This window comes from Puntigrus tetrazona, chromosome 12 (assembly GCF_018831695.1).
Source record: "Puntigrus tetrazona isolate hp1 chromosome 12, ASM1883169v1, whole genome shotgun sequence".
Classification (NCBI taxonomy): Eukaryota; Metazoa; Chordata; class Actinopteri; order Cypriniformes; family Cyprinidae; genus Puntigrus; species Puntigrus tetrazona.
The window spans coordinates 10,522,809-10,546,058 of record NC_056710.1 but is presented as its reverse complement, the minus strand read 5'-3'; the positions used below and the strand labels follow the sequence as shown (position 1 = coordinate 10,546,058).

Genomic DNA, 23,250 nt, shown 5'->3' with positions numbered 1-23,250 from the left:
AAAGAAATCAAAACCCAAGTTATATAAAAAAATAAGGATCTTACCTAAGAGCTCGCCGTTGTAGTTTGGTATTGCCAACTTTAGGAGACGTTTCTCCTGTGAAGCCTGTGCACACAAAAGAGAGCATAGCCTTCAGACTACAAATACTCCTGCTGGTGACAGGAGTGATCAGTGAAAGATGTTTTAAAGGCCCCATGCGAAGGGCAGGAACAAAAACAATAGTATCCATTTCATGGATGTCAACATGGTGCTGTGTCCACAGTTGAATAGAATTATTTCTGCATACACTCATAGGTACATTTGTATGCAAAGAGTAAACTGCCTATAGGCCCTTGTGCAAGATGCTTTCTCGACAGTTTCGTTAGTCAAAGTGACCACATAACACGAATACATGTTTCTTTTATAAAACATATCTCCTGAGTGCACCATTTCAGCAAGACATAAACAGCAAAGCAGTGATAATGAATGCACAAAACTAAATAGTTGATTTTATATCATTTATATTGTTGGCGCAAATAAACGGACAAAACTATAAATGCAATAAAAATATATTTTAATACTGTTATTACTAATTATTAATACTATTGTTGCTTAATAATAAATAACTTAATAAATAAATACAAAATGTTTATATGGTTGCTCCTACTAGGTTAAACGTTCACAGTAATTTGCCTGGAAATGTTTGAAAATGAGGAGAAATATAAATAAAAATGCAATCATCAATACTGGGTGACAACCAACGACAAAAATTACATTCTGACAGGATTCATTTAACAGTTTTTTTGTTGACATTCACTAATTAAATGACTAGTGTTGTTATCCAGGCTTGGCATCAATTCTATGAATAAGCGCATGAAGATCTGACATCTGAGACTCACCAAGGGATTGGAAGAGAAGAACATGTGTTTCCACTTTCCCCACAGATCAATAGCCTGACCACACATTCACCCACACAGACCAAACCCCCTTTTTGACATTAAAATATTTAAATATGACATTTTTGAATCTGCAACAAGGACTGTGGTTAGATGTCATTACCTCCTTCCTTCTCTGTAAATCTATAAAAACCGTTTGAGAAGAGAAAGTCGATGAGATAGCCAACTGATGGCCTGTGTTTTGGTACGGAGTGAGTTTTCACAGCTGGGATGAGTATCTGCGAAAAACATTCCTCACTGCCTAAAAATCTCCTCTCACTTCAGAGTCACAGGTCCAACGGACAAGGCAACATCAACTGAAGGAGGGGGGGTGGAGAAAGTTTTGGAAAGAAAGAGAAATAATACGCTTAGAAACTGGGTGGAGGCAAAATAAAGGGGATTTGTGCTGCTGTGCCTGATACAAGATGTTTTTTTAGCTTCAAAGAATAGAGAATTGAAAGCAAAATGACAGAAGCTCCTCTGTTCTGGTACCCTGTGCTGAGGACATCTTCCTGTGCCATATGCTGCGATGGGTTATTGTTGCATTCTGGGATAATTCAACTACAAAGCCATCGCCGTTCAAGCAAACCGAGTGATTAATGATGGCAGTGTTAAAAACAAAGCATTGACTCATTTTCCGATGTCCTCACTAAATTAACACTACAGGGTAAATTAAAAGTTAATGACAATGTTTCCCAGAAGCAGGAACGACAACACAAACCCATCATGCAAACTGACAGTTCGTAATGCAGATAAACTGGACTGATCGCTAAAATAATCCTAAGCACTAATTATGCGCACTGCACGTCTCGTTGAGAGCACCCGCTGCTAACAGACACGCTTGGAAATCCACAACACCTTGGCTCTGCGCCCGCTTAAGTACAGATGCTAATCAGACACAGTCAAGTGCGACTTTTACAGCACTTTAAATGGCACGCATGTTATTCCACAAGCTTGTGACACACCGGAACGCTTCCCCGATCTACAAGCGGCATCATATAGAAGCTGATTGCACGGCTCTGAAACTTGTTGAGGTTAATTTTATGTTCCAGCATATCACACACCTGTTTTCCAACGCAGTCAGTACCAAATAATCCGGTGACTGATAAAAGTTGCATGACTGTAGGGTTCGGTCACTGATATCTGGCATTAGTCGGAGGAGATACAGCTGAAGCAAGTCACAGCCTGTTTGGTCATATGACAAGATCATAAAGCCAATGCTCTGAGGCGCTGTTTAAAATAACTGAAAATTAAATGAAGAATTATTGTAGAAAGGTTTAAAATCGATCACATTTCAACAAGTAAACATTTTAAAGTCAATTTTTTAATGTTTGCGAAATATAGCACTTGTGCTCACCAAGACTGGGCTTGTTTGATCAAAGAAACTATTAAAATAAAATTATATTACAATTAAAATAACATTTGAAAATTAGATTTTTGATGGCAAAGCTGAATTTTCAGTACCCATTACTTTAGTCTTCAGTGTCAAATATTCCTTCAAAAATCACTCTAATATGCTGATTTGGTGCTGATTTTTTTATTTTATTTATTTTCTTTAAAGTACTTGTGAAAATAGATTCTTTAATGAACAAAGTATTAAACAAAAATATGTACAGTAAACAGCAAAAACAAGATTTTAATTTCAAACAAATGCCTTTGATCAGTTGAGTTCATCCATACTGAAAAGTACACTTTCAAAACTTACTAAACCCATAACTGTAATTAACTAATAAATATCTAATAAATAATAAATCTGAACATTTCATTATAACATTCAGTACAGTTAAAAAAAGCAAGTACTGACAAATGTACAACTATTTATTTAAAGTGATAAAACTATGCAAGTCATGCATAGAACATGCCAGCCATTAAACAAAAAAAAAACTGCTTAACTGGAAAGCACAAGGCCAAAACGTGGTAGTCAGGTGCTATTGTAGGACTTGTCGCATCTAATAAAGGATTAGTCTTCAAGAGGGATAGGATTAGTCAAGTGTGCCCCAGGAAGTGTGCCATCACACATAGGTAGGGCGACACTTACGCTATATCATGATGTTTAAAGCTATGTTTTAATACTAGTTCAACTCCAAACATTGAATGCCTTCAAACGAGTGTAAAACTGTCATTTACAGATTCACAGACAGAGAGGTAGATCTTAAGAGTCTTAAATGAGACAGCTGGTGTCTGCACTCCAGGAAAGGGCGAATTAGGTGACGGGAATCTCTAAAACCCATTCAAACATTTACTCCCCGTATTAACCCATTTACATTTAAAGCAGACTAAACACTGATTATTACAGAATACTTCCACTATGATTGAAAACAAAAACATCGGAATGAGATTTATAAATTATATTCATCTGGATGTACAAAACGTCTAAAAGACATAAACACCTGCTATGAACGTGCAAATGCACCACTTAACTAAAAACACACAGGATAAATGGAAAAGCATGTGCTGTTGCGCAAATGCACGGACCAAAACAAAACCATTAAAAGGCAACAGTTGAACTTTCTTAAACTGACTAACAGACACATCTGCAGAATTTAAACTATTTAAAGCATGTGCATCTAAACCACGAAATGCAAAGAACACTTATTCTGCTTCACAATGCCTCAGTTCTCTTCATTTTGAGTCAGCGAGTTTCCTTGTCCTGAATACTCCGGTCCTTGGAGGCTCTGGTACCATTTAAACCCAAGTAGCATTTGATGGGCCTGTCTTGTCCCATCCCACCGTAACTGCCATTTACTCACCTTGGCACAACTTGACATGGTTGATGTAGTTGGAGATCCAAGGGTTCCGGTACATATTGGTAAAAAATTAAATAAGGAGTGGACGACAGATAAGAAAAGAAAGTGATTAGAAAAAAGGGAGGGGGTTGTGAAGGACCAAAGAGAGGAGGAAAATAGGAGAGAGTGAGAGAGGACTGCAGAAAGGCAGCAGTGTCTGAACTGCAAGGTGATGCAGAGTTAGCTGCAGCAGTCCTGGGACAGCCAGAGAAGGGAGGTGGAGAGAGAGAGAGAGAGAGAGCGAGAGACAGAGAGTGAGAGAGGTGGAGAGAGACAGAGAGAGAGAGAGCGAGAGAGCGCTGTATCTCTCAAACACTATGCTGACGGAGAGCCTTTTGCTATCTGCATGGCTACTGCTCAATGCTAGCAAGGTAACTAGGTGCTAATGCTAGTCAATGCTAATCAGATTAACAAAAGTGAGGCTGGGGGATGAAGGGAGAGAGAGAGAGAAATGTATGCATGTATAGAAAGGAGTGAAAGAGAGAGAGAGAAGACAACAATGGCACTAGCAGCTGCATACAGTGTATGTGTATTTTGCTTTTAGGACAGCTGAAAGGGTGAGAAAGTAAGAGAAGATAAGCGTCTCAAAGGAACTAGAAATTCCACTCATCTCTGAGCAATGACATATGTGTGGTACTGAGAGAAAGAAAGAGTGGAAAAGCAAGATCTCTGCCACGGGGAGCGTAACTGCCAAGTCATATTGTTGTGTTAAGTGCACAAAGGAGGGACAAAATAATTGACGAAGTGTGTAGTAAAAAATTATTAGATTTATAGACTCATCAGGTCTTTCCTAATCCGTCTTTCCAATATCAATAGAGGATGCTGTGTGTTAAATAGGTTTAGGTTTTTCATTTTTACTATCCTGCTCCCTGTGGTGTAGGAAAAAACAAACTTCCTTGCTTGAGTTCCTTCTCAGGAATAACGATGAGTTTCAAAAGAACGGCTCTCTGAGCAAGCGCACCTGTTAGCTCCGGGGTTCAGATGGGATAAAGTATCCAAACGAGCGGCCAAACTCAGAAATTCTCGTGTAATAAAGTCACCCATCTGTGAGGAAGACACTGACTGCTGAGGAATGGAGGAAAAGATGAAAAGTGTAAAGAGAAAAAAAGAGATCAAAACAACACTATTTATTTGAAACTATTTATATAAAATTTGGCACAATGTCCTTACACCCTACCTACAGTTATTGTAAGGGGTGGGGTTAAGCATGGACCTTCATGCTTTTCTAACATTTCCTGTTATATCAGTTTACACAAGCGAACTAAATCTTAGTATAAAAATAAAAAAATAATGATATAATGATATATAATAATAATATAATGATAATAGCAAACAATCCAAGACGTCAACATCCCTAACACATGAAAGACTTACAATTCATCTAATGTTAACTTTATGGAAATAGCCATATTTAGCCCTCTAAACCAGGACGGAGAACCACATTCTGATGCTGTGAGAATGTATAATAAATACGGGCCTAATAAATAACATCATAAAGGAAAAAGGTAAAAAAAAAAAAAAAAACGGTCTCTGGGATACAAAAAAAAAAAAAAAAAAAAAAAAAAAAGACTGAGGGAGGCAGCATGAAGCTAACAAGACACTGGACAATAAGAATCAGGTCAGTAAGTAATATAGAAAGAGTAGACCGCAGTAGAAAGAACTTAACCTCAGTGTGCATCCAAGCAGGCGGGCCATTAAAGCATTCGTGTACATGCAGAATGGCATTTGCCCTCCACTATTTCTGGCCCATTATCCTGACTGCAATGTTTCCACTGCAATACTTATCATACTCATACAAAAAAAAAAAAAAAAAAAAAAAAACGCCTTTAAGGATGGCCAGGGACTGAGACCCATCAAAAATCAAGAATGTGTTAATGAGTGTCTCGAGTGGACTGAGAAACCAGCTGTTGTTCTTGACACAATCACAGAGATCGGCCTTCATCACACACCATGATTAGAATAAATCAAAGACATTCCAGAGACTGGACTAATATCTAAAATAATCAGCACTTGAGTCTCCACCAGAGTCTAACTAAAGGCTGAAAAGGGATGACATCACCCCGTGACATGTGCGCTGCCTTGTCATTACAAATAATGCAATCTACTCGTTCCTCTGAGACTGGTTCGCTTTCTCAGATGACGGATAGCACAAATATGACATCATCCCTTGATCCAAAACACACCATCTAATGACACGGTGTTATGCACATGTGCTCAGTATTTACAGCTCAAACTGTTGGGCTTGGATTAGCACCATCTGCACGCCACAGTAGTAAATAAAGATTAGAGTTGTAAATGGTGACAATAATTTCAAGCAAACAGAAATAAAGAGAAATTATGAGACAAATTAAGCCAAAAGGCCATGCAGTGGGTCTAAGTGTAAATGCAGAGTTAAAAAAAAAAATAAAATCACATTAGCATAAGAATTGTTTCCTGTGTACCAATAAAATCCATAAATCTAAGCAAAGAGACTTGGCAGCACTTTGGTTTGTTGAATTTTAGCATCTATCAAACAGTACAGTCAAACGGCAAAAAGCAAATGAACAGATTATAACAATGAAAACAGAAATAAAAAATAAAACAAAATGTAATTCATTATATCTGGATAGATCAAATATGATTAGAAGAAATCTATCTGCGTTTCTGGGCTGTTTTAAAGTTAATATACTATAACTCATGTTCAGCATGTCCTCAAAATGGTCCTGATTTTCCCACATATCAACTTTCAGAAGGTCCCATGCCAGAACAGCACTACCTGGCAAGCAGTTTAAGCTATTCTGACTTCTGGTTACAGCTAAATAAAACCAACCAAGTCTGAAATATTCTCTATTATCATATACATAGATGCTGCATATTCTACAGATCCAGTGTAGCTAATTTTGCAGATGCTATTTCAGGTTACTGTAATACCCCTCAAAAAGAAATGATGCTAAACTAAATGAACATCTAGAAAAATAAATGTAAACTGATTAAAGGCTGGAAACTTTGCCACTTTTAAGATTCCTGCAAATGGAATCAGGCTGCATCAGTGAATCGATGCTTCACCCTTTACCCTTAACTGACGTAGCAGAAGGAAACCTGACTGTAGCAGAAGAATGAACTGATGACCATAGCTGCATTCTTCTCCATTTAACCTGCATATGATTACAGTGCTTGATAAATGATCAGATTCAAGACATTGACAGGTGACTGGTAAACAAACATGGAATGTTTTCAATTACTCATTGGTCACCTGATTTGGGCAAGTAGTATGCAGCAGGACAAGGTCAGAAAACTGTCCACTCATTCCACATCACATTTACCTAAAATTACCACACACACCTACCTCTGTCCTAAAAAGGGAATGTGTTTTCTGAGTGGCTGACTCTAGGTCACCGCTTTTTTTCTTTCCCTTGTCTGAATGGCTTGGCTGTGTCAATGATGTGACTGTACCTTTATGTTGAAAGCAATAGGACTTTGTGTGTGTGCGTGTGTGTGTGTGTGTGTGTGTCTGTGTGTCCAGTGCATAACCCCCACTGAGTATCTAGGGCACCAATGACACCTTCTAAAGAAAGCTAACAGATTCAGCCATGGTTTTCAAAGCCATCTTACAGAGCATATAAACAAGTGCCAGTATGTGCATACTGTATCACGAAGAGTAGTTTTGATTGTTGCTATAAGGGCACTGCTGTTCAAAAGTTTGAACACTAAGATTATTTATATCAATACTTTTGTTCAGCAAAGACATATTAAATTGACCAAAAGTGACAATGAAGAAGTGAATTGTTCAAATAAAAGCCATTCTGACCTGTTTTTTAAGAAACCCTAAAAAAAAAAAAAAAAAAAAAAAAAGCATTATGATTTTTCCACAAATGTCATAGCACAACCGTTTTGAACAAGAAAATCAATAAATCATCGTATCAATAAATCTGCATATAATTTCTGAAGGATCACGTGACTGCATTTTAATGCATTCAGCATTTTAAAATATTCAAATAAAAAACATTTACTTCAAATTGTAGTATTTTCACTATATTAAACGCGTTTTCTTTATTTTGACCAAATAAATGCAGAGTAAAAAAAAAAAAAAAAAAAAAGTCTTCTGTCTTTAAGAAGCTGTGTCAACTTAAAAACAGTTAAACTTTTTCAAAAGCGTCTTAAGAGTCCTGTGTTGTGTTCCATTCAACGCGTTCAATCTCTTTTGAATACAAAAAAGTGTTCAGATGTTTTTAGTCTTTGATATCACTAGGCTTGACAAATTTCAGAAACGCTCTGAGCTAAACACCCCGTCGTGACGCATATGAATTTTATTATGCAGTGACAGAAAGCACAGAAAATCATCCTTAAGCCAGATAATAAGTCATTGTTAGCCAGTTAAGCTTAGCTAAAGCTGGAGCGAGTATATTTAGCATTGGGCTAGTTAATTTACAGCAAACACGTAAGCCTGTCATACTATTAAGGACTACAGACACAAATACTCATCCAATGGAAAATGATATTGCGGTGTGGAAATGGAGTTAAAATATTTACATAGCTTAAAAGCTTATCCAGCGGTACAGAACGTGTTTTCGCGTCCTAATCACATCTGACTGCATATGGATACAGTCATTAAAGCCTAATTTCCTCTTCTGACCTCATGTTGTATAGAAAATATTGTTTGTAATGCGTCTCTGCCATTTGTGGGGGTCTATTTTGGTCAAAGTGATGGAGAGAGAGCAGGTGGGGTCAGCTGTTGAGCATGAGGCTTCGTTATTTAGGCTTACTGCCCACACACACCATTAAAGGATGAACAACTCGGCAACAGAAAGTGCTCGGAAAACACTATAGCCGTGTATAAAACCTAAGATCAATGACTTTAATGATGTTGTTTTAGTTTGGTTTTTTATACACAAAAAGCATCTTAATGAAAAGGGCTTTTAAGGCACGTCTAATGATCTAGAAAACATTCAAGTCAGCTTTTACAGAATACTTCGTAACACACTTTTCTGTTAAAAATGTATAGAGCTCTGCACATTTGCATTTAAATATTTAATCGGTTAGATGTAATTATTAATTATTGCATTTAAATAATTAAATAATAAATGAATAGACGCGGCAAGCTAATTTTAAACTTGTGGCTACAATAAATATTTTTTTGTTTGCATGTCATGTTTGGGGCTCCATACAAATGTCATTAGTTAACAAAAACGAAAAAAGGGACATTTATAAATGCATGCATTCCTTTAGCCACTCCTTCAGACACTATTTTTATTCTTTCTACCAACGATCCGAACTGAACAGCAATATCACAGGTAGCAAAGGGCAAATCCTAGATATCTAAACAGGCTGGTTTGCAAACAATTTATTATGCTATAATCAGATGAGATGAGATCGTCTAGGCTACACGCAGTGGAACAAGCAAAAGAAAGTACGACAAATACTTATTAACACATAAAATGTTAAAAAGCATTCACGGAGACTCCAAGCAGATCATTTAAAATGCATGATTTGCCTAAAACGAGGGAGTTTGAGAAATGGGATGTAACAAACGTCCTTTAGGACTCAATACCACTTAGTTCAGCAGTCTATATAAGCACTTTCTGTCACGGTCTTTCCATGTCTGTCTCATATCAAAGATCACTCAGTCTTAATGGAAACTGCACAGTCTCTCTGACCTCTCAGTCATTGATACTGACCCACTTTACTTACAGTAAGAAACCAGATATACTGGGATTCTGGGTTCATTTAACAAACGCAGACTAAAATCACAGACTACAGAGGACACACAACTTATTAAAATTATGTTTTCATAATTCTCATACTTCAAAAAATAAATAAAAATACTTTTTAAAAAGTAAATAACGGAATGAGAGCGAAAAAAAAAAAAAAAAGACAAAATGTGTCCAAATAACTTACTGTAGCAGTAATGCTCGTATCAGATGTGCCTCACTGGGGAAAGTGGACTACGTTCACTGCATTTCAAATCATGTAAGGGTTAAATAAAGTAATACAGATGCATTCGCTGCTCATCCAAAGAGATCGGCTCTGGAGAAAGTCAGAGAGCGAACAAGCAACAGGAAGAGGGGAGCACAGCAGAAGGCTGTGTGTTACTGGCACACACACACACACACACACACACACACACACACACACACACACACACACACGCTCTCCTTTACTGTCAATCAAACCCTTCCACAGGAGTACTGTGCAGCAGCTAAAGCTTCATGTGAAGACAGACATCATAGGTTTTCAAATATAGCACGGTGCTTTCCCACCACAGTCATGCCATAGCAGGCCTTACAGACTGGCTGGGAAGAGAGTAGTGGATATGTGATCCCGCGACATGAAAGCACAAGGACAAAGTGAAGTTTGACACACTGATGTGATGTGTTTGTGAGCTAAAGCGTGAATGTAGATCACAGAAATAAAAACGGGATGAAACATTGCAGGGGTACAAGGTTTTATAAGGAGTCTAGATGAAAATAACGCCAGAGATCACTTATATTCAATTATATGAAGTTGTACTATCAATATAAAAATTGTAATTGAAGTGAATAGAAATTTCAGCATACGTGTAGTTAAGAAAAAAAAAAAAAAAAAAAAAAAAAAAAATTGCAAATGTGTCTATTTTGTTTGTGATGGCAATATTTGAATGTTTTTTTAATGCGTTTTTATGCTTACCACGTCAGTATTTGTTTTATTACAAATATCATTTAAAATAGCCGTTTGATATAAAAATGAAATTTATTAAGGTGGTGGCAAAGCAAAATTTTCAGCAGCACTTACCAGTGTTGGGGATGTTCCTTAAAAAAGTAACTAGTTAACAATAAAAAAGTAATTTAATAGTTATTATAGGTACTTCCCACAAATGGTAACTGAGTTAGTACCTGAATTACATCTTTATAAAAGTCTCACAGAAAGTAACTAATCAAATGTGTCAAATAACTTGGATGTCCCAAATATAAGAAAAAGACACTAAATAGAATAAATTATTATTATGACACATTGTACACCAATCTACACTATTTTAATGTTTCTGTGGGACAATGTGAAAGATACCTAGCAAATTCCATATATTATTGTAAAAATAATAAACTCTATGGACACCTTAGGAATAAAAAAAAAAAAAAAAAAAAAAAAAAAAAAAAAAAAAAAAAAAAGTCAACTTATCCTAACCCTAAACCTACCAGTCTACGAATACTCCACTAATACTCTAATGAGAGTTAGCAGATATGTAGGAGCAAATGTTACAATGTTAAAGTCAACAAAATATGTTAAAGGGAAATCTAAAAGTGAAAGCAATTTCACAGAGGCAAAATATTGGCTGACTAATTGCATTACTGCTGCTGCTGAAAAAAAACCTCTCTAAACCCAATGTGTTACGTCCACTAAACCAAGAGGGGGATCTCTGGAGATAACACGATGACAGTGTGCAGGACAGAGTCTAGGTGTCAGGGTGACATAAAACAGATCACGGCTGTTGAAGATTACTGCATTCCGTGAGAGTGAGCGTTTGACAGATAGACGCGTCACACGACACAAAGAGAAACAGTGAAACAAGCTAAGATCCTCACCTGTGCTGAGCTCCTGAAAGAGATCAGAGCTCCACCTAGTGCCCCTTCTCAAACCCTCACGCACACAAATGTCTTCCTTTCCATTTCCCTATCGTGCTCATGATGCACTTACGCAATTATGTCAAATAAACAGTTCGTCGGTAACCTTTGAGGAAAGTTAACTTTGGGCTGAATTAGTCAACAGCCTGGGAATTTATCCAGCATTTTATAAGTCGGATTGTCTGTGGGCAGAACTTTCTTTTGGGGACACCCTCAATAAGGGCCATCTAAATAAAGTTTTTAGAAAGCACATTAAACTATATAAAAGCACACAGAATGTCTTCATTAGATAAGTAAATACATATTTGCATTTATGTGTGTGGAATCAAACAGTAGTTAAATCGATGATGTCTATTCAACTGGAAAAAAAACCCCCAAAAAACATCAGTGGAGTCCAGTTTTTCATAATCATTTGAGTAAATAACAAAATGAGCAAAAACTACTGCAATGCAACAAACACCAACACTAAACCACTGCGTAATTGACACCTTGTAAGTTTGTGTGTCAGTCATCAGCGCTATAAAATATTATTCTGCTTTGCTTTTATGGCTCAAGAGTGACAAACAACGCAAAATACTAATGTATTGTTGCAACAACCTTGAGCCCTGAATCAAGTTTCTCTGTGTTACTGAGAAAAAAAAAAAAATAGAACTATAATATTAGGCAAAGCAAGTTTGGCAGAGGATGCATATTTATAGGAGAGAGGGAACAATTCCCCAACCTTCTTTACACACATACACGCTTTATCTGAGAGAAAAATTAGAACAAACATGCTTGTATATGCCTCATTAAAATGGGCAAAACCAGATGAGGCTCTTTAATATATTTCTTGATCCTCACTGACATGCTTAACAAAGAAACCATACTAAAAAGGCAGAGAGTGCGAATATCCATGAACATATTGTGAGAGCTAAAATATAGACCAAAGAAACAACAATAAACAGCCCAAGATAGGGATTTCAGGAGGAGCTTCATCTGCATAACAACATATCTGCATGAGACAAACAAAGATATTATACATTGAGCCAAAGCACTTTACCTCTCAACATGCTCTTTCCCTTTAGCATTCCTTTTTTTTGCACCTGGACAGCAGACGTGAAATCTAGGACCCTTTAGACCATGTACAACTGACAGAAAGACAATCCATCCTGCAAAGACTTAGAAGAAGTCACTGTAGAGACAGGCATGCCAAATGGGACGGTCTGAGAAGGACGGGACAGCCCAGTGAACTGAGAAGCATGTGACTCGTACCCAAAACCATGATGTGGTTTCACACCGGAGAAGCTTTGCTACCACAGCGTGTTTTTGTTAGAGGTTAACACTTAATTACCGGTAAGGTGCAAAGAGGGTAAATCTGGAAGAGGGTTTTAGGCCAGCAGGAAGAAAAACAAGCACAGTACCCACATACAGACAGTGAGACCTTGCCAAAGTTACAACGGTCCAAACCGTTGGGCACAAAAGGATGACGAAAAGCTGGCCAACTCATCAAGAACTCAAATGAATGGAGATAACGGTTCATTAGAGTGCCGCAGTGTTGATAGAATCATAAATAACGACGGAAAACTTTTAATGAGGGTACCAAGTGGGTCACGGTAGGAAAACATTTCGTATAAATAACATGGACAAACGCCAGTTGGTCCATCTGGCCAGACACACGATGAGTGTAGCCTCTTTATTCATTAGGACGTCTGTATCTTCCTGTGTCAGCAGCAAACTGAAAATCAGTTCTTGCCAAAAACATGAACAAAAAAAGATCAGCGTTTACAAATAAACAAACGTGCGAGGTTTAACGGTTTAATTTAAAATGATATAATAATCGTAATTGAAAAGGTGAATGTCTATAATTATACTCTAGACATACTATACAGAGAGAAAAAAAAAAACATTGTAACACAGCTGTTAATTTGTTGTATTTGGGTAAAGCTGACTTGAGTTAGCCCTGATGACGAGCCAGTCAAACAAATTGTAATTTGTGCTTAAATATAAAATGTACACACACACACACACACTATTAGTGCACATTAACGTTTTGTGCTTAAATGTTAACAACTGATTCTTCTACTAGCATGAGACAGGCAAAATACTGCTTGACATTACTTTAGACAGTGGGGGGCAGAATCAGACTAGCATAGCTGAACGCAGCATCCCTGGGTATCTGTGTGAATGCTTTTTTTTTTAAAGGCTAAGAGAATGTGAGAAAAAGACATTTGTATCCTCCGATTCCCTTTCTATTCCTCTCCTCGAGCATTTTTTCTATCTCTACCACCGCATCCATCAAATAAACCACGGAGACTTATCTCTCCATTACTGCATTATGTCTGACAGATATATTGCTCACAGATAATGCCTAATCTTTTGATAAGCACTACTGGAAGAAAAGAAAGTGGTCTCAAATAAAACTGTAGCAAAAAGTGCCCCACTTCCCAGGCACACATTTCGAAAAGTGCCCTATTTTCTATATACTTCTGAGCTACTCTAGTGTGACACTGGTAAACTGAAGTCAACATATTGCATTTGACCAAATTATAGCATTCTGGCAGGGTCAACAAGTCTGAGACCATACGGAATACATTTGAATGATTTAATAAAAAAAGTATTAGACTGTAAGAGAATGCATTTTCACCAGTAGTCTCATACTTCTGGATGACAAAGTAAACTAAGAAAAGAGGGCATTGCGTACAAATATAAATATAAATGACTACATAATTTACTTTTTTTTGTATGCAGATTGCTACCTTTATGCAACAATTTATGCACGAGCACCCGGAGCGTCAAGAAGCAAGATTTTGAGATATGAATACATCTAATTCGACTTCCTATTTCTTGTATTCCTTTGTCATAATGATGTAATTTGTTTGGAATTAATTACTTCAGCCCAAGACCAAGCAGAATCTATTTTCACTGGTTCCTCCTGCAATGTGGCGGAAGTAGTTGAGCAAACCATTTTTTTATTTGCATTTTTTTGCCAAAATACGAACAGAAAACGCAAAGATTAGCATGCAGTCTCAGAAAAACATGTCAAAATAGAAAAATATCAGACAAACAATTATCATACGTCAAGTACCAACACTGATGGCTCACCTGCTGAGAAAAAAAAAATAACAGATGTGCCAGCATGAGACACACAGAGAGAAAAAAAAACGACAGTGACACAAAGGATCTTCCTTCCATGTCAATCAATGAACACCCAAGTAAAAGTGAAGAATGGCATTTTAACACTTATTGGATTCAAGAGTTTGCACAGCTTAGGTATGATCATCACAAACAAAACAAGCTGTGACATTTGTGCTAAAGAGGGCAGATACATATGGGTTTCCGAAAAAATTTAAAACTAATTCATTTACAGTAATAGACTGAAAACTATGTAATGGAAAAGAACAGAAGCAGATATAAATTCAGTATAGTTTTTAAGTTTAAAAAGACAATCAGTTAAACCACTTAAAGTGAGCTTTAGTTCCCAGATCACAAGATGGACAGAAATGCTGATGCTCCGTAACGTAGGCAGACGTACAGGATGACAGAGTGACTGAAAGCAAGTTTTCATTCTTAAGTAGGAAAATATTTGGCCAGTGCCAATTCTGCTGCCAATGTGTGCATTTGACACGCACTTGCACAGTCTGGTTTTTTAGTGAAAACACAGTAAATCATCCAGTCCAGTATTCATTGTAGACCTAATATATAACTACAAATCACTCACTAGCACCTAGGGCTGAGAAATGTTTCAGATGTTATCGGTTCATTTTGTATTCAATGTTTAGCAACTTTTTTTCTTTTTTTTTTCCCTCAAATGAGGAATCGCATTTTTGGATATAAATATTACCAAATGTCAGAATTAGGCACTTTGACAATATGCTGGAGTTAACAGTAAAGAAAAAAAACAACGATCTGACCACATGACATGCTCATATTGCGAGGCGCCATTCACACAGAATGTGCTTTTGTGTTGATAAAGATGCAAAGCGAGCAGAGGAATAAAAAAAAAACATGCAAGATGAGCGGAGTTGAACTTCTCTTAACTTGAGCGCCATGGGGTTTTTTCTTTTAATGTATATGCTGCAACAGTCAAATGCTCCTGTATCTAAAGAGAAAAAACTATGGGAAAGCAGCGCAATCAAATAAAAGAACCTGTTAGAAACCACAGCTGTATGTCTGATGTTTAATATTTGCATCATTGTGGCAGACTAAAAGCTGCTGTTCACCGTTTTCACAGAACGTTTATTATTAATAATCCACTGGTTTTATACCATCAGAAGTCAGAAAGGGCTTTATTACAAAGTATGTTCACATAAACAAGGAATTTGACTTGATGACAGGAGCTTCCAGTGCAGAGGAAAGTGCTAAACATGCAGCAAACCTAGAAATGACACTGCATTGAGTAAAAATATAGAGAAATGTACCCGTTTAAGATTGTGCAGATATATATACACAAGTGTGCAGTTTACAAATGTACAATATTTGGATCACGTATAAAATAATCATTTGAATTACATTGAATACTGAGAATTTGTAATGTACTTTTAGTTCAGGCGTCTTTTCTGCAAAGCCATTTATCAAGTTATTTGTTTAACATTTAAATGACGCTGAAAGCTCCAAGTATGGTACACTTGGAATAGAATTTTCTTTAAGAAAAATGACATTTGAATCATTTTTTTTAATTGACTAGTTAAAAAAAAATTATATAAAAAAGCAAACAGTCAAATGTTTTGAAAAAAAAAATCTAGATGGCTTTTTTTGCAAAAATCGCCTAGCCCTACTTCTCCACCATAATCCAAGATTCATTGCGTGCATGTTATGAGGTTACAAGTTCTACAGACAAAACACCACTCAACATGAGCTGTGAATTCTTTAACATGGGCTTGACACTATTGACTATCTACTACACACTACATCTAACAAATTAATGTTGAAGAGTAAGATTTTAAACACGAGGGTGGGTTCTCCATTACTCTATATAAAAGTAAGAGAGAGTGTGTGTGTGTGTGTGTGTGTGTGTGTGTGTGTGTGTGTGTGTGTGCGCGATTTAACATGCACAGCTTGGGTGGAGGTTTGATCTCCCTCCAGATCTGGCTTTTTGCACTCTTACGAAGAAAATTCTGAGGGAAGGCTTAATTGAAAAATCATGTTCGCTCTCTTTCTCTCGCTCAACCACAGGCTGAACCCATCACCTCTGCAAAAACAGCCTCTTGCCTTTTTTCCTCTGCAACATCGACTGTGCTAAGGAACTTTAGTGCTGTTTGCACAGGCAATAGTTTGCAGTTGACAAGGCTGTATAAATCATATCATCAACTCCTGACCCACCTGACAAATAGATATGAAAAACAGAGCTGCATTTCGGAAAGACAAATCCATCTACAACACAGCATTTAAGCCAACCAGAGACAAGACTGTGTGTGTAAAGTGGCATTTGTGTGTCCTCGTGATGTCCAGGGATTACTAGCCTCAGGTGAACTCAATAAAAAGCTTGGATCTAAACAATAGCAATAATTTTGTAATTTCTCATTTTGTATTTCTTGGCTAACTGATTTCATTGGCATCATTTACTTCAAGCTACAATAAATAACAGAAACAAAAATCTTCCATGTAAAAGTTCCGCTAATAAAATTACTGCTGACTACCTGCCAAATTTGAATGATTTTGCTGAGAGCAAAAAAAACCTACACTACCCAGCCAGGAAAAAACTGACACAACTGTGCCTGCATATTCCATGTTAAGAGACTAAACCGAATGCAATTTGCAAACCACACATAGTTTAACAACTGTCTGGAGTTGTTAACTTCCATCATGTGTGCAACAATGTTTTAAACTAACGCAATTACATAAATTTAAACCCCCTCAAAGCAAACTGCTGATGGTGCACATAAAGAATCAACCTAAAAGCACGGTTCTCTTTGAGTCACAACTGCAGCAAAGGAGACGATGGAATGAAAAACAAAGATTTGACCCTTTCTCATCTCGAAACGGATGTGCTTTCCTGTGACACGTATACATTTAAACAATCAAGCGCATGTAACACAAACACGGTAACAATTGTGGCCTCTATTAGCAGACAATGTCTTCATTAGGCCTTAGAAACGGACTGTTTTTCCCAGCGTCCTCCAGGATTGTGTGGCCAACTGCCAGAGAACATTGCGAGCGATCAACACATCTGGGATCCTCATGTGAGCACTAAATATACATTTTAACTACGTCCGTCTGGGCAGAAGGTATGTCGGTGTGTAAGTACGGTGGTTAGGAGGAGCTCGTGTGTATCTGCCAGTTTATACTTCTCAGCGAGTCAGATATGTTCTCAACTCATAATTGTGACACATCCGTTCTCTCTAAACCAAGAAAACATGCCCTCTGAGCTTAAGCTTTAAAGGGGTCGTATCACGAGGAATCGAATTTTCCTTGAACTTTCCAGTTCAGTGTAAGAAGAGTTCAGTGTATTGTGAAAACATACTCGAGCGTCAGAACTTCCTCCCCAGTGTAAAAAAGAAACTATACTGCTCATGCCTTGTACTTTTGTCAAAACGTAAGACGAATGAACACATTTACACATCGGCGGCTTCTGTTTAGTATTCAGAAATAAGGAGAAATATTATATTCCATTATAAAAGAAGGTTAAGCTTTGTATTGTTGCTGCCTGTGTAGCACCTACCTCCTCAATATGTGGATATTTTACTCGTAGATTAATTTGTGAACACGTCACGGCAGCTCAAGCTGTAAACCTGACAGCAAATCCAGAAGTTAAAAAGTATTTTTCCATGCAAATATGATGTTCACACAGATGTAAAAGGCTACAAATGGCCCATTTACAATGCAGAACAGTAAAAATCATTACATTATAAAGACAAATATAACTTTTGCAATATTTATGTTTGGTGTTTATGCCTTTATTACGATAGGACAGGAAGATAAGCGGCAAAGAGAAAGGGGGTTGGGGGTCGGGAAAAGGTTACTCATTTTTGCACTTTATTTAGGTTATGAATGACCATTCTTTGCTTAAACATCATTTATTATATTTAGTGTAGTTACATATCTTAATTCTGTGATTATTAAACCACATATGCACACTGGCATTGTGAACATTTCTCTGCCGTTTAAAATCTTCTGCGCAAGTTTATATACAGGCAAAATCTTTCAGTGGAGAAGCAAAGGCAAAAGGCAGGTGCTACAGTAAATACAGAGGAGCCGTTTCACAATCTTTTCTCATCAGCGAAGGCCACGCCTCAGGAGCCCCAGCTGCTCCTCATCCCAGTGCAGGTTCACGCTGCCTTCAAACCCCAGTGCTGGGTCTCTAACAATGATGTCAGCCCCTGCGCTTATGCAACAGGGTCAGCCATGACTCAGAGAGAAAGCGGGAAGGTCTACAGGGAACTTCTGCTCTCGGACAACACTGGGACTGTGTGAGAGAAAGCTCAGGGGCTCTGGAAAGGGAACATCGAGGGCTTTTTCTTATTAAAATGTTCTCAAAAGCCGTGTTTAGTAGACAATTGTTGAAAAAACGAATTTCTGTAACTTTGTACGTGCTTGTTATGTTTTTATTTGTTAAATCTGGAGGCACACCTAAAGGAAATATTTATTTGTACTCGTGCAGGTTTTATTCCGCATAGACTCTCATGGACTAGAACAGAAGGGTTAGTTCATTGGTAATGTTTAAAAAGGAGAACAGAATACGTAGAGACTCTGCGTGCTGTATGTACCGTCTTCCCGTCATATGAATAAAACAATGACAGACTTTGTGAAGGAAATTACAATATTAATCAAGGGTAACACGAGAAGTATTGTTGGTGACAAGAAAACAATCCAGTCTCGTTGCAATGTCATGGCCTCTTCCTGCTTAGGCCAAAGCAAGAATACAGCTGCTATTATCTTGTTCAGAGAGTTGATCCTTATTCTGATTAATGAGCAGTTGCTTCAGAAGGCCCTGAGGGTTATGTCCTGCTGAATGATGGGTACGGGTGTTACTGTGCCAAGCTCGACACATGGTCATTCCCCCATTATGCAGGCCTATACTCAATGAGAAGTGTGTAATATATATATATATATATATATATATATATATATATATTCACACGTTTTTTGTTAAACATTTTCAAATAAAACTGATAAAACGTTTTTTTAAAAATAGGATTAAAAAATTCTAAATAATAAAAAAACAACAACAGAATGGAAGGAATAAAATTATAAAAACAAAAAAAATCATAACAAAAACACATATTTAATTTTGCATGCATGTATTTAAATGTGTATAATTCTCCTATTTTTGCTTTTAATAATCTTTGATATAATCTACGCTCATATTAATTAAATTAACTAGCTTGTTAAATGTAATATTTACAAAATATTTAAATACCTATATTGCACTATATGCCTACATTTATTTTAACAACTACTGACTTTACTGTTATACTGTCGCAGTTTGGTTCTCTACTTCACAGCCCATTAAAAAAAAAAAAAAGTGAACCAATTAATACAAATTACAGTTTTAAAATGATTTGAAGCAGACAAGGAATGAGCTTTGACGAAGTATACATTACAACAGTCATCTGACTGAAGGACCACAGACGGAAAATGAGGTTAACCATAAACTTACTAGACTAGACATCCTGTTCTGTAATCCACATCATGCTGCTTCCACTGCCTGATGTTGCGCAATATAACAGCCTATGGAAAGACGGCTTTGTTATGAAACATAAGAGCTATGATCAGTCATGAGGCGAAGCTCCCCTGATCACTGTGATAAAACTGATATAAATGGACATCATGAGTCTTCAACTCTAGTTTGGAGAACGAAAACTTAAATTTACCTGTTCCAGAGAAAACATTTGCACCCAAAAATTTAAATTAGTCAAATCTGAAGATGCGCTTACCCTCAGGCCACTTAAGTGTAAATGTTTTGAGGGTTTTTTGTCTTTGGAACAGACTCGATGAAATTCTGCATTGCATCATTTGTTCACTAATTGATCTTCTGCAGTGAATAGGTGTCATCAAAATGAGCAAACAGCTGATAAAAAAAACACCAAAAAGCAATCAAGCAGACTCCGGTCTGTCAATTAACATCTTGTAAAGCGCAAAGCTGCATGTTCGTAAAAGACAAATCCATTATGAAGACACTGTTTAACTTCAAATCACTGATTCTGGCTAAAATAATGAGTCTTCTATCCATGATTTGCTTTGTCCAGTGAAAAAATGTCCACTTTTGGAATCAGAGGAGAATATGCACAGACCGAGTGAAAACAGCCCAAAAACCTTCGAAATAAGTTTGTTGTGAGAACAACAGGCAAATGACTTCTTCAGTTTCTTATGATTGATCATGGACTTTGGCCAGAAGCTAAAGGTTAAAGTTAAAATGCAGATTTGTTTCTTGAAAACATGAAACTTTTTTCACTTTTTAGTGAAATTGATGGACTGCACTCATGCAAACCGATTGTGGACTGCTGTGATGTTTTACGGTACCCATTCACCGCAGAGCATGCGTTTGTGAACAAATTATATAATGCAAATTTGTACCAAATGCATTTAGATGAAGATATAAACTCATTTACATCTCAGATAGCCTGAAGGGGAGTACATTTTAATTTTGGTGTGAACTACTCTTTACATTCCTATTAAAAAAATTAAATAAACTTTTTTTTTAATTATCAGCAATAAAAAAAATAATTATGTATGCATGAGCAATTAAATATTTAATCTGTACCCCGTTTACTTCCTAACGGAGAGATGGACGAGCAAAAAGCATGCTGTGTGAAACAGACCTGCATCACTAGGCCAGTTGTCTCCGTTTCAGTCTATGCCGGTCTCTAAGCCCTTCATTTTCTCACTCTCTCTCTGGTTGAAGATCTATGCTAATAGCTGCCAGCATTACAGAACCCATTAAACTCAGATTTAAAGGCCAAGCAGGAAATCATTAAAGCTCAGGAGGGTTTCCAAATGTAACCCGGGCACACCCCGAATACAAGTTAAAAGACCTCATAGCAAAAACGCTCCTGTTATTGCTTTGCCATTTTACTGTATGCTTCTATCATACAAATATTAGCCATTTCTCAATCAAATGGACTTGACAGCCTGTTTCATGCTGTAAATGCAAAACATGGGTTTCGTAATTCAAATGTAATGGTAAAAGGTTACACTTGTATTCACTACTGTATGCTTTACAGTAAGGGCTCTTCGACACAAATGCTTGTTGACAGCCATATGTTATATAGGCAAAATCTATATGCGTTAAAAAGATCATGAACTTGGATTTAAACCACTTAGTATTTTTTTTATCCATATAAGATTTAAGTTTAAAGCATATTTGAAGGTATAAGGTAAAGTCCATCTTAGGCACTGTAACTAGGTCACTTTTAATATACATACAGTCTCTCAAAAGGTTGTCATAAAACTGACTGCCTAATTATAGAAATTAACTTACCAAATTTGGTTTAAAATTATTTATGTGACTCGGAACAACTTCCCATGACCAATTCAGACCAACTACACCACGTGTAAAAATAATAAGTTGTTTCTAGCAGAACTAAATTCAAAAAGGAACCACAAAGCCATAAAGCTGCATCAGCGATGGTGTTATATTAAATCAATGCAAATGAGACTGGATCGTAAAATAACCCAAAGGCCGCTTTTGTTTCTTTTACTTTGTGCGCTAAGTGTACAGTATGTGCACAGAGCTGCTGTTTCTAACCCATGAAGTAGTTTAAACCAACCCTAACACGAACTTTTAGCTAACTTTTACATTAGTTAAAATAAAGTAACGTTAATGATTCAGAATGTTTAAAATTGTCTGTAACATCACATAAGCATTAGCCATCAGGTATCGCATCCACTTATAAGCTTATGGGAGATGCATCTCCCCAGGAGCGCGCTTCATGACCGCGCACCCCAGCTGGGAAACACGCAGCGTATCAAGTAACGGGAGTGACCCTTCCTTTAGCCACAGCGAAGGATAAACAGACCACTGGATGTGTTTTCAATGGTGCTTCGAAACCTCGCCCTGTTCTTACCTTACCGATACACTTCAATAAAGTTAAACGCTTCGGTTCACGGTCTATTTTGCACACTTTCACGTGTGAGCACAACCATCATTCAATTGCTGGCGCACGGGAACGCGCATCCTGTTTGCTCTTTAACTCAAGAAACCTTGATGTAAACTAAACAGCATTACAAAACGACAGTCGTGCTATCGAAGTGCAACACTTCAAATAAAACTAAAGAAATAAGTACATTAAAACCGCTAAAAATACTTTCGGAAATCGCTAAACTAAACGACAAAAACAAACCACCAACAGGTTTGAGGAGAAGCAGCTTTAGCTCATTAACACTATTTATTAATGCATCAAGGGTATCCAAACACAAAATTATTGTTTATTGCCTTTGTTAATTACTGAAAACAAGACTTTTTGGGGAAACTTACTTGGGGAGTTACGCGCAAGCGAAATGATGTTTGAGAGGCGTAACACCCAACGAACTGCGCGCAAGCAAGTTAATTAATTTCACAACTTACCGAGAGGTACTTGTCACTGATGTTTACGAGTTATTTCCAAACTGTTTTTCGTGAACACAAAAGCGGCATCAAAGAATATCTCAACAAGCGTATCTTGACGAATGAGTGCAGGGGAACCGCGCGCGCGTCCGTCTGTCATTCACGCTCACTAGCGCGCGCCTCGAACTTGCATTTGTCCTCAGCAGCAGCTTCCGGGCGACGTGAGTGTAATCTTAAAGGCGTAGTTGATCCACCCAGAAAATAAAACTATAATAATTAGCTCACCATCGTGACGTTTCAAACGTGTACTGCTTTGTTTCTTCCGTGGAAGACTGAGGTGATTTTAGCGACCGAGTAACAGAGACAGTCGCCGTTCACTTACTTGAAAATCCATTAAATTGAATGGTGACTGAGGTAGTTTTTACAAAAAACTACGTTTTGATTATTTTGGGCAGAAGCAATATGAGAGTGAATGAAATATAGTCAACAATCCCTACATTGAAATTGCACATGAA

The 23,250-nt window shown here is 37.2% G+C and overlaps 1 protein-coding gene across 27 annotated transcripts in view; it reads right to left on the bottom strand.

The window, feature by feature from the left end:
- The window catches only part of svila (supervillin a), a 59,403-nt gene extending 36,487 nt beyond the window's left edge, over positions 1-22,916 (bottom strand). For 9 of the 27 annotated variants that reach the window (XR_006252209.1, XR_006252210.1, XM_043253429.1 and 6 more), the window contains exons 1-2: positions 3,665-3,830; positions 45-105 (exon numbers count right to left, since the gene is read on the bottom strand). Coding sequence is in view for 23 of the 27 variants with exons in the window: in XM_043253429.1 (XP_043109364.1) it covers positions 45-105; positions 3,665-3,719 (116 nt within the window). In the remaining 4 variants the exon portion in view is untranslated. Of the gene's footprint in view, positions 1-44; positions 106-3,664; positions 3,832-9,574; positions 9,720-12,313; positions 12,339-22,756 lie in introns of those variants that run through there. The other 18 variants (XM_043253436.1, XM_043253441.1, XM_043253433.1 and 15 more) reach the window with 10 other exon arrangements.
- Positions 22,917-23,250: the final 334 nt, after the last annotated feature.